We start from the raw sequence: 12222 nt of genomic DNA on the forward strand, positions 1-12222 counted from the left end.
CATATAATAAATTAGTGGCTACCTGGTCAGAGATCAACATGTCAAATTGAGATTTTAATATATTAATAGCTTCCTTAACCTTTGTATCGTCTGGGTTCATTGTTAACTCCAGCTCTTTTCTCTTAATTTCCTCTTCCAGTTCTCTTTGTTTTAACCCTTGTTTATTTCTATGTGTTTTATTTATATTCATCAGCACTCCTCTCATATACGCTTTGCTTGCATCCCATACAAATTCCATAGATGTACCCTTATTCATATTCAAAACAAAATATTCAGATAGTAATTTTTTACAATCATTAATATACTTTTCATATCTAAATAAGTTTTCATTCAATCTCCAAGACCTTCTTGCCTGCACTACCCTTCCCAACTCCATCCAAACTGGGTTATGGTCCGAAAGGACCCTAGCCGCAATCTTTGTCTTCTTGACCCTAGAAAGCAAATCATTAGTGGTTAGAATAAAATCAATCCTTGAAAGGGATTGATGCCTGTCCGAGAAGAAAGTGAAGTCATATTCCTCTGCATTTCTTTCTTGCCAAATATCTCTCAATTCAAAGTCATCCATAATGTCAAAGAAAGGTTTTGGTAACTTTGCTCGCATCTTAGTATTTAGGCGGGAAATCTTCTTATCTCTCTTAGTGTCTATCACTCCATTCCAGTCACCCAATAGTATACAGGAGCTATAGTCCCACTGTACTAATTTAGCATGAAGATTTCTATAGAATCTGTCTTGCTGTTGATTGGGAGCATAAATTCCCAAAAGTAATGTCTTTTTCCCTTCTAGGATTAAGTCTAAAGCAATATATCTTCTGAAGGGATCTGCTTCTATTAATTCAGCTTTCATGTCTTTTCTTAAGTATACAACTATACCATTCTTCTTTTCCATAGCGGAAGCTGCAAAATGTTGACCAAGTTTTGAGTTGATCAAATATTTTTGATCAGTTGACTTGATATGAGTTTCTTGCAAACAAATTACATCATTCTTAAACTGTTTGAGATAATGAAATATTTTCTTCCTCTTCTGTGGAGAATTCAGTCCGTTGACATTCCATTTTAAAATCTTAGTTGTCATCTTTGGTTGGCTGAAGCATTTTTAGAGCTTCCTGCATGGCCTGTTTAACCTTAGGTCTAGCTCCTCCCACTGCTTCCAGGCTTGTTATTGTAGTTCCTTGATCGATGGCCGGTGATTGTTGATGCTGTTGCTTTTTAGCTTGTTTCTCCATTCGTCTAGTAGTCATGCGGCTAGGTCTTTGTTCCATAACACCTTGCACTTCTAGAAAAGAGAGATGCTCCATCTTGTCTGGTGGTTGTGTAGTTTGCTGTCTATCCTGTCCTTCTTGTGGTCTTTCTCTAGGTCCAGATGGTGCAGGGTATCCAGCCTTCAATATATTATAATAAAAATCTCGGGCTTTCCATACAGAGTTGAGGCGATACCTTTGCTTATCAAATGTAAATATAATGCCAAATGGTGCATCCCATCTATACTGTATCTGACGGTTTCTGAGTTTCTTCGACCAAAAAAGCGTAGTCTCTCCTGGCTCTTAACATTTGAGGTGGTATCTCTTTCAAAACAGTCAGGTCTTGACCGCCAATTTGAAGCTTAGTGTTATAAGACGCTTGCAGTACCATATTTCTAAGCTCTCTTGTAGTAAAATATATAACGATGTCTCGAGGAAGCTGCTTCTGCTTTGCCAGCCAGGAGTTAACACGGTAAGCTTTGTTAATTTGCCAATCAAGATTGGTCCCTGGTCTTCCCATCAGGCGGTTAAAGGCTTCCGATAGGATCTGTTTCAAGTTCTCCTGTTTCTCCTCACGCAGCCCCCTTACTCTTAATGCAAACTCCATTTGTCGGTACTGTATCATAATAATTTCTTTTTCAGCATTTTCCACTTTTTGTTCCACCACCTCTGTTTTCAATGTCAAGTTAGTATTGGCATCATTAAGAACCTCTAGAGTATCTTCCATTCCAGAAGTATGTTCTGTTAATACAGTTACAACCCACAGTAATTAGCTTAGCAACTACAGAGGAGCAGATATAAGTTGGCACTGTCATGTGACAAGATGCTTAATGATTGAGCTGCTTAGTGACGCAAATATCAGTTCCAATTGCGGGAGGTTAAGTGAGGACTACTTGAACAAGGATGTCACCAGAGGGGTTGTAGACAGTATTTTCTGCCCTTATTTGCAGCTGAGGACTTCCATGAACAAAAGTGGTGTATACTTCTTCTTTTTTCACCTCATCTCTAACCATTTTATAAACAATTAAAGTTACACTTTTCTTTGCATCTTACAGATGACCAGGATGGCAATAAGAGCACTCTGGACAACTGTAAATAACAATCAGTGGTGAAAAGGGAAGAAAATCAAGCCAGAAATCAAAATATTTTCCATTTCCTGCAGAAAACCATACAAATCTGCTCTTCCTCCAGCAGCTGACAAAAGAGAGAAAATTGAGAAAGAATAAGCAGATTATGCAGAATTCAAGGATAAATTGAATGAGAGGTGAATGTAGATTTTACATCATTCAGCAAAAGAGGGATATATGTGGAAGTCCGTGGGGAGGAAGACAGACAGTAATGCAGGCCTCTCTCTGAGGAAGAAGACGACTTAAATGAAAGCACCACTAAACAAGACATTGTCCATAATTTTGACCTCCCCAAGTATATCAGCTGTGAAAAAGCTCCATAGATTTGCCTATTGTGGGAAAAGCACAGATTGCAAATCACAACTGATTATGTACTAGAGGGGGCAGAAAGGAGAAAATCCATACAAATTACCTGAATGTGGCAAAAACTATGGTCACAACAGCTCCCTTGTGGTTCATGGAAGTATCACCACACAAGAGGGAAGTGCTCCCAATGTAAATGTTTTAGTGAGCATGTCAACATGGTGCTACATCAGATAACTCACAGGAGGGAGAAAACGTATGACTGCAGATTGTGAGAAAGTTACATTAGAAATTCTCAGGTCTTGAGACACTAAAGGATACACACGCAGGAATAAAACCATTTGGACATCCTTTCTGTGGGAAAAGTTTCAGTGAGAATTCCACCCTAGTGAAGCACCCAAGGACTCCCACAAAAGTGAAACCATTTGAATGTCATGATTGTGGGGAAAAATTTTAGTCACAATTTTAGTCTGGTGACACATCAGTAGATTGACTCCAGGGAGAAACTGTATGAGTATCCAGATTATGGGAAAAACAACATTAGAAATTTCCATCTGAAGAGACACCAGACAACTCTCACAGAAGAAAAACCCTTTGAATGTCCTGATTATGGGGAAGTCACAATTCCAGCCTGGTGATACATCAGAAGACTCACATAGGAGATAAATGCTTTGAATGTCTTGATTGTTGGAAAACTTTCAGTTATGATTCCAATTTGTGAAATACTAGAGGAACCATAAAGGAGAAAAACCCATTCAATGTCCTGACTCTGGGAGAAATTTCAATCATACTTGAAAATACATCAGAGGATTCACTCCATGGAGAAACCTTATAAGTGTGGAGATTGTGGGAAAAGTTTCATTAGAAATTCCCACCTCCTGAGACACAAGACCACACACACAGAAGAGAAACTCTTTGAATGTCCGGACTGTGGGAAAAGCTTTCGTGAGAGTTTCAGCCTACGGAAACACCAGATGACTCACACAGGAGAGAAACCCTTTGAATGTCCTATCTGTGGGAAAACCTTTAATCAGAATTCCAATCTGGTGACACACCAGAGTACACACACAGGAGAGAAACCTTTTGAATGTTCTATCTGTGGGAAAAGCTTTAATCAAAATTCCAATCTGGTGACACATCAGAGGACTCACACAGGAGAGAAACCCTTTGAATGTCATATCTGTGGGAAAAGCTTTAATCAGAATGTCAATCTGGTGAGACACCAGAGCACTCACACAGGAGAGAAACCCTTTGAATGTCCTATTTGTGGGAAAGGTTTTACTTTTAATTACAGCCTGGTGACACACCAGAGGACTCACACAGGAGAGAAACCCATTGAATGTCCTATCTGTGGGAAAAGCTTTAGTGATAATTCCAGTCTTGTGACACACCAGAGGATTCACACCAGAGAGAAACCCTTCAAATGTCCTGATTGTGGAAAAGGTTTTAATCTGAGTTCCAGCCTACGAACACACCAGAGGACTCACACAGGAGAGAAACCCTTTGAATGTCCTATCTGTGGGAAAAGCTTTAGTCAGAATTCCAATCTGGTGACACATCAGAGGACTCACACAGGAGAGAAGCCCTTTGAATGTCCTATCTGTGGGAAAAGCTTTAATCGGAATTCCCATCTGGTGATACACCAGAGGACTCACACCGGAGAGAAACCCTTTGAATGTCCTATCTGTGGGAAAAGCTTTATTAAAAATTTGGATCTGGTGAGACACCAGAGGACTCACACAGGAGAGAAACCCTTCAAATGTCCTGATTGTGGAAAAGGTTTTAGTGAGAGTTTCAGCCTACGGAAACACCAGAGGACTCACACAGGAGAGAAGCCCTTTGAATGTCCTATCTGTGGGAAAACCTTTAATCAGAATTCCAATCTGGTGACACATCAGAGGACTCACACAGGAGAGAAACCCTTTGAATGTCATATCTGTGGGAAAAGCTTTAATCAGAATGTCAATCTGGTGAGACACCAGAGGACTCACACAGGAGAGAAACCCTTTGAATGTCCTATTTGTGGGAAAGGTTTTAGTTTTAATTGCGACCTGGTGACACACCAGAGGACTCACACAGGAGAGAAACCCATTGAATGTCTTATCTGTGGGAAAGGCTTTAGTCAGAATTCCAATCTGGTGACACACCAGAGGACTCACACAGGAGAGAAACCCTTTGAATGTCATATCTGTGGGAAAAGCTTTAATCAGAATGTCAATCTGGTGAGACACCAGAGGACTCACACAGGTGAGAAACCATTTTAATGTCATATCTGTGGGAAAAACTTTAGTGATCATTGTAACCTGGTGACACACCAGAGGACTCATACAGGAGAGAAACCCTTTGAATGTCCTATTTGTGGGAAAACCTTTAATCAGAATTCCATTCTGGTGAGACACCAGAGGACTCACACAGGAGAGAAACCCTTTGAATGTCTTTCCTGTAGGAAAGGTTTCTGTGATCATTCCAACCTGGTGAGACACCAGAGGACTCACACAGGAGAGAAACCCATTGAATGTCCTATCTGTGGGAAAAGCTTTAGTGATAATTCCAGTCTTGTAAAACACCAGAGGACTCACACCGGAGAGAAACCCTTCAAATGTCCTGATTGTGGAAAAGGTTTTAGTCAGAGTTCCAGCCTACGGACACACCCGAGGACTCACACAGGAGAGAAACCCATTAAATGTCCTATCTGTGGGAAAGGCTTTAGTCAGAATTCCAATCTGGTGACACACACAGGAGAGAAACCCTTTGAATGTCCTATTTGTGGGAAAAACTTTAGTCAGAATTTCAATCTGGTGACACACGAGAGGACTCACACCAGAGAGAAACCCTTCAAATGTCCTGATTGTGGAAAAGGTTTTAGTCACAGTTCCAGTGTATGGACACACCAGAGGACTCACACAGGAGAGAAACCCTTTGAATGTCCTATCTGTGGGAAAAGCTTTATTACAAATTCCGATCTGGTGAGACACCAGAGGACTCACACAGGAGAGAAACCCTTTGAATGTCTTTCCTGTAGGAAAGGTTTCTGTGATCATTCCAGCCTGGTGAAACACCAGAGGACTCACACAGGTGAGAAACCATTTGAATGTCATATCTGTGGGAAAAGCTTTAGTGATAATTCTAATCTAGTGAGACACCAGGACTCACACAGGAGAGAAACCCTTCAAATGTCCTTATTGTGGGAAAGGTTTTAGTCTGAGTTTCAGCCTGTGGGCACACCAGAGGACTTACACAGGAGAGAAACCCTTTGAATGTCCTTTTTGTGGAAAAAGCTTTAATCAGAATTGCAATCTGGCGAGACACCAGAGGACTCACACAGGAGAGAACCCTTTTAATGTCTTTCCTGTAGGAAAGGTTTCTGTGATCATTCCAGCCTGGTGAAACACCAGAGGACTCACACAGGTTAGAAACTATTTGAATGTCCTAATTGTGGGGGAGGTTTCAGTCAGAATTTCAACCTGGTGGCACACCAGAGGACTCACACCGTGTAGAAATCTTTGAATTGTCGAGTCTGCGATCATTACTTCAAGCATAAATCATCCCTTATTGCACACAAGGTAATTCATATGAGGAAAGATAGATGAGTTTAGAGAATACTTGAATTTCATTTTTGATCTCCCAGTATACATGAGAAATTGATTGTTTGAATTTTGGCCTGATTAATTTTGCTCAAACATTTCTCATGATTAAATTTGTAAGTGGAGTTAAAAGGAAAAGGAAAAATGGCTAACTATTAGTTTCTGGTTATCAGCAAAACTTTTGGATATTTCCTTTTCTAAAAGTAGAGGAATTCCTCAAAATGGAATTGTGGGTGGAGCTTTTGTCTGCTGATTATGGAATTTCCACATGTGGAGTTTCAGTCTTCTACCTTGATTTCACCCAATTTTCAGCCCCAGAATTCCACAGCCCGCATAAAAGTAGTTCTCGAGATATAACTCTTATGTGCCTTGAATTAAGGTTGCAGGTTGCAATGGCTCTTAAGTGAAATTGCTTTCCTTAACTACCCGAATCCTCCTGCTCTCCCTGATGCAGCCATTAATTAAATGTTTGAGTCACTAAGCAGAACACTGTCTATTCAGAGCTGGGAAAAACTGCCTGCCGTAGGAATCTCTAGCCCCCCCCCCCCACCCTCCAAGACATCCTTTTGCTTTGTTTCCTAACCCTTGAGTCTCCTTGGCCCTTCACTCTCTCCCCCAGAGTCCCACCCCACCCGACCTCACACCCTCCTCCTTCTTACCTTCTGAAGATCTCTGAACCTCATATTGGGGAGGGAGGGAAGGACATATATCAATGATGGCTAACGTATTTTGGATTGTGTATCAAATGTGCATGGGCACGGCCACACCCATAATGCTATGCATGTGACCCCAGCACGCATGTGTGTGCGGCTAGTGCTCCCCCCCCATTAACCATACCACTTTGAAGCAGAAGAAAACTTCTGAACTAGGAAATATTTAATATCACCTCTTGTGACCTTCTGACAAGTAACGTCAACGGGAAAAACTAGATTCACTCATGTTGCTAATTTAACAATTGTGGTTATTCACTTAACTGTGGCAAGGTCACAAAAATGGAGCAAATTGCACTAAATGTGACTGACTTAACAAAATTTTTGGCCTCAATTGTTGTAAGTTGAGGACTACCTGTACAAACTATTTCTCCTATAGTAAAACAGTTCCAAGCCTAACAGAGCATGCTTGAAGTCTGCAGAAAGAAGGTTCCAGGCGTATTCCCCATTTCCTCCTCAAGAATTTTTCTTGCCTTCGTGTTGAAAGAAGGAAGGAGATCCTTCTGGACTCAAAGGCACTTTTGGTTTTTCCTTACCTTTCCGGCTGCAGCCGCCTTATCAGGCGTGCCCACGCCTCACACATTGGGATTATAAGCAACAACTTTATTGTGTAGAAAAAGTAACACAAGGAAATCTCTCTGAAAGTCTTTGTACTCCACCAACGTCCACTGGGGGTTTTACACAGCATTTGCCACACAGTTTACAAGTCAGAGTCAGAAAGAATTTTCTCATCTCCCTTTAGAGCAGTGGTTCCCAAAGGGGGTGGTACCGCCCCCTGAGGGACGGTGGGATGACTTAGGGGGGCTCTAAGAGGCAAGGAGGCAGCAGGGGGGGCACTAAGATGCAAGGGGGGCGCTAAGAGGCAAAGGAGGTGGCAGCGGGGTGCTGGAAATGGCCCCGTTGCAGGGCGCAATTCTGCCTGGGGCTCTGTTGGCCGCCAGTCATCTGGGCACTTCCAGGAGGGGTGAAATTCAGTCTAACGTCCCAAAGACTGGAAGGATTATTCGCTCGCTCAGGAGGCATACGAGCATGTCAGGCTGGGGGGGGGGCAAAGGGGGGCCTGCATTTCTCCTCTGATACGACTCTGCGTGTGCTGTGCATGGAGAAGAGATGCGTGACTGAACGGGGCTGTGCTTGGGCCTCAATTGTTCAGGGATTGGGAATTGGTGTTGCATTACGCAGCAGAGTCCGATGTCACTGCGCAAGAGCGCTCGCCTGCCTCTCTCACGCTTTTATAAATGGCTTTACTTCTGACTCCCCTTCCGGGACTGTGTTGTGAGCCGCCTCCGCGATGATTGCATGTGCAACGGAGCCAACCCCTCCCCCAATCCCTCTTGCACTCGCTCCACACGGATGCACCACTCTCGCCTGCCTCTACCCCTCCCACCTTAGAAATGCAATAAAGGTAAACATGCGGTGGGGGGGAGAGAGGCTAGCCCCCCTCTGCCTCCTTGCTCCATTCGTAGAGGTGGCCTTAAAAAGCTAGAAGTGGGAGGAAGGGTACTTGGGATGGTTTCTCAAACTTTCAGTTGCAAAGTAATCTAATTGAACGCTGAAATATAGGGGAGATTGTGGAAGAGGAATAAGCATTTCCAACATATACAGTTTTTAAAAAAGTAAATAAAAAAGTGGTCTAAAGTTGGTTATTGTCACATACAGGAAAAAACAAAGCAAAACAAAATTATGATAGAACAACATCCCATATTAGAAGAAAATGCTGTCCAAATGTTCCCAGTATGCCAAACAAGATGTTTTATAACCAAATGGAGTCAAAACGCTGCAGGTTTTTTTTTTTAATAAAGTGCCCTTCCTATCTTGATATTTATGCACAGTGAGACCTTTGTCACAGATAAACCTGGATAATGGCATCACTCTTAGGTTGTATGAGTATACATGAGCTGCAAGACTTGTATTTTGCCATAGTATCATCTACAGCTCCATAAGTACTACTAGGATTTTGACCAGCTGCTGGGCACCAATATATTGAGGAATACGGAAAGACTGATCACGTGGGGCAGTCTAATGAGCATTTCTGAAATGGCAGATACCACAGAACAAAGTCTTCTTCCTTCTCTACCCCCACCCCACCCTGTTATTTTGGAAGAAAAAAAAAAGGCAGCAGTGTGTGTGTGAATGATCAGACATGCACTGTATTACACAGAATTTACTGAACAGTGAAGTAGTTACTAAATTTTACTGAGTTTACTACGTTACTAAGGTTCTTGAAAAATGACTATCAGACTTTGAGAACCTGGTATCACTGGATCATGTTCAACAATTGTGTTGAATTAACATTAACTAAAAAGGTTTTAAAATTGGATTTTGAATAAATGTGCAATTGTTTGTTACAGTTTTCAATTTTACTATTACTATCTTCCTTCCGTCGTACAAACCGCCCGGTCACATGATCCTCAGCCATGCCCACCAAGCCACGCCCACAGAACCGGTAGTAAAAATATTGAATTCCACCACTGGGTGGGAAGCACTGAGGATCAGTTTGTAGCACCAGGGGGCGGTGGACTGAAAAAGTTTGGGAACCACTGCTTAAAGTAATTCCTGCCTGTTTTACATCTTAGCCTTCCTGCATACCAGTATGTGTAATACAGAGCTCAGCCAAGCTATTTATCCTAACGTGTACACAGAGAAACCTCATCAGTTTTCTAAATTTTTTTAAATGTAACTTCAGCAGTAATATAGCATAGCTTTCAATATACTTCCTATTTCCAGCATACTACTTCTTTTTTGAGGTCTCCAAAACTCTCCTATTCGTGCCTTTTGCCTTCTCCCATAGTACATTTTGAGTTTTTAACTTTTTATTTAGAAGATTCAGGGGTCTCCTAACGCTTATAATCCTTTTCTTGAAGACCAAGGAAATATTGACCATAATTCTTTCTCCCTTTTCAGTTTATTGGACACCTAAAGACTTTGCAGCAGGAAGGCACTATAAATAACAACAGACCATAATTCCATAAATCTAGGCCAAGGACAACTTTGGCAAATTTAAGACACGTGGACTTCAACTCCAAGAATTCTCCAGCAAGTAAAGGAACCTGGTTTTTAAGCATGGCGAGCTAAGGAATTCTGGGGGTTGAAGTGCACAAGTCAAAAAAGGACCAAGATTCACGGCTCCTGTTTAGACTCTGGCCTTCCAATTGTCAAAGATCTATTGTGCATCTGGCCTTTTCCAAGGAATCTTAGGCCTCTTCGCCAACTTCCCCCTTTTGAGATTTTAAAGCAAGGAACTATTCACCATAAGTCTTTCTCCATTTCCAGGGTGTTGAACATCAAAAGACTTTACAGTAGGAAAGCACTAGAAACAACTACAAACTATAATTCCACACATCTAAGCCAGGACTCTCCAAACTTGGCAACTTTAAGACTTGTAGACTTCAACTCCCAGAATCCCCTAGCCAGAATGGTAAGAGGAATTCTGGGAATTGAAGTCCAGAAGTTACCAGGTTTGGAGACCCATAAACTAGGCCCCGACCGATTTTTTTTTAATTATTTTATTTGTTACATAAACAACACATACCCTCAATAGTGGGGGGGAAAGCAAAGCAAAAAAGAACAAGAAACAAAACAGAGAAGAAGAAAAAACATCACATATAGCATGTCATTTGGTTACAGGTATTTTAACATTTATCATTCTTATACATTTATTATTTCATTTAATAGGTAATATACGGTTTGGGTTGCTTTGTTTACCATCCCTTTATGTTGAGATGGTACTTCCGCCAACCCAGATATAATTTAGTATCATTTCTTATTCCCTTACCTTTACTAGTTTATCCTAACTATATTTCCCCCCACAGACACACTTTGTATATACACAACAATTAAAAAAAAACCACAAGTATATGTTATAAAAAAGTATATCAGCTGGTTACAACAAGTTTTTGTGCATCTCTTCCATTAATTCATATTAATTCAAATATCTTAACTCAAATGTTTACTATATTAACATCATCATACCTCCACTTTTAATTGACTACAGTTATTTAAACATCCTTCATCCTTAACTATACCAAAGATTTAATCCATAACCACATGCTGGCATTTCATTTACTTATTTATAAAATCCTCCATTAACATCAAATCCTCATATCCTGTTTTAGCTAAACATCCATAATATTTAATACCAAAAATTTCAACCTCCATATATATAATTTATTATCATTCTCCTTTCTTTATTTAGTTATATCCTATATCATAGCATTTCCCCCCTATTAGTTAAAATTTAACTCTATATAATTTCATTTTATTTTTTATAATAATTATTATTGTGATTAATAACCTTTATATATAGTCCAAATATATTTCTAACCTTCCCTTCTCATATCCAATTATTATTTATCATAGCAACTCAACATTATATACATTACTATCATTATCAGTTATTATTCAACTATACCTATTACAAATGAATTTAACTAGGTTTAACTAATTTTAAATTATACTCTTCCATCTATCAGCCTGTGTCTTTCTAGTAACAGAACAGCCTTAAATCTGTTGCCATTCATGGGTCCAGTTCTCCAAACATCTTTATGAGCAAGTCCATACGAAGAAATCTTTGCACCTTTTTACTTATGGTGCCTCTCATATAATGCTGCCGCTCTCTTTTTATTTCCTTTATCAGGTTGTCTTTAATTCTCAGTGGTGGTATCAAATGTTTTGCAGATGGTATTTCATAAAGTATGAATTCTTTAATGCTTCTCACTCCTCCTGCGCCCTGTCTTTTGAAGGAAATCTTCTGTGTGGCTGCTCCCCCTTCAGACATTCCATCTTTTTCTCCCTCAGAAGTAAACCAGTTGCCCCGAATATCAGCAAATTGAGAATCTTTATCTCTGACATCCTTAGTTTGTATTTGAAAAAAATTCTGTTTTTTCCTCGTATTTTGTTGCTAAAAACACCAAATAATCCAATTTTCTCTCAATTCTATCTTGTGTGGCAGATAATTTCTGTAACGCTGAAAAAATCATTTGAATAGACACTTGAATAGACGCCATGTTTGTACGCAGTTAGTATTTTTTCTTGAGAGCTCTGAGGTATTTGCAAATAAACGCAGCTGGGAGCTGTGCAATCTATGCAACCTTATCAGATCTTAGACCAATACAACCAAGCAATAAAAGTGTCAAGTTGTAAACAACCAAATTAGTGAATTAGTTTACAGCCCGCTTGCAGAGGATCAGAGGAGATGTTGGAGTAATCTATCCTTTGTCTGTGTGAATAACATTTAAAACATTTAAAAGGTAGGATAGCC

General features: G+C 40.3%; 1 protein-coding gene across 1 annotated transcript; it reads left to right on the forward strand.

Annotated features, from left to right (window-relative positions):
• The first annotated feature begins 3359 nt into the window (after positions 1-3359).
• On the forward strand, positions 3360-6702 carry LOC148047133 (uncharacterized). Its single transcript, XM_087708308.1, is given in 2 exon segments — positions 3360-5743; positions 5826-6702. Coding segments are annotated over 2 exon segments (2487 nt in total). The 5' UTR covers positions 3360-3486; the 3' UTR covers positions 6056-6702.
• Positions 6703-12222: the final 5520 nt, after the last annotated feature.

Source organism: Thamnophis sirtalis, unplaced genomic scaffold, assembly GCF_051295495.1.
Source record: "Thamnophis sirtalis isolate CommonGarterSnake01/CBP01778 unplaced genomic scaffold, rThaSir2_p1.2 scaffold_3, whole genome shotgun sequence".
Classification (NCBI taxonomy): Eukaryota; Metazoa; Chordata; class Lepidosauria; order Squamata; family Natricidae; genus Thamnophis; species Thamnophis sirtalis.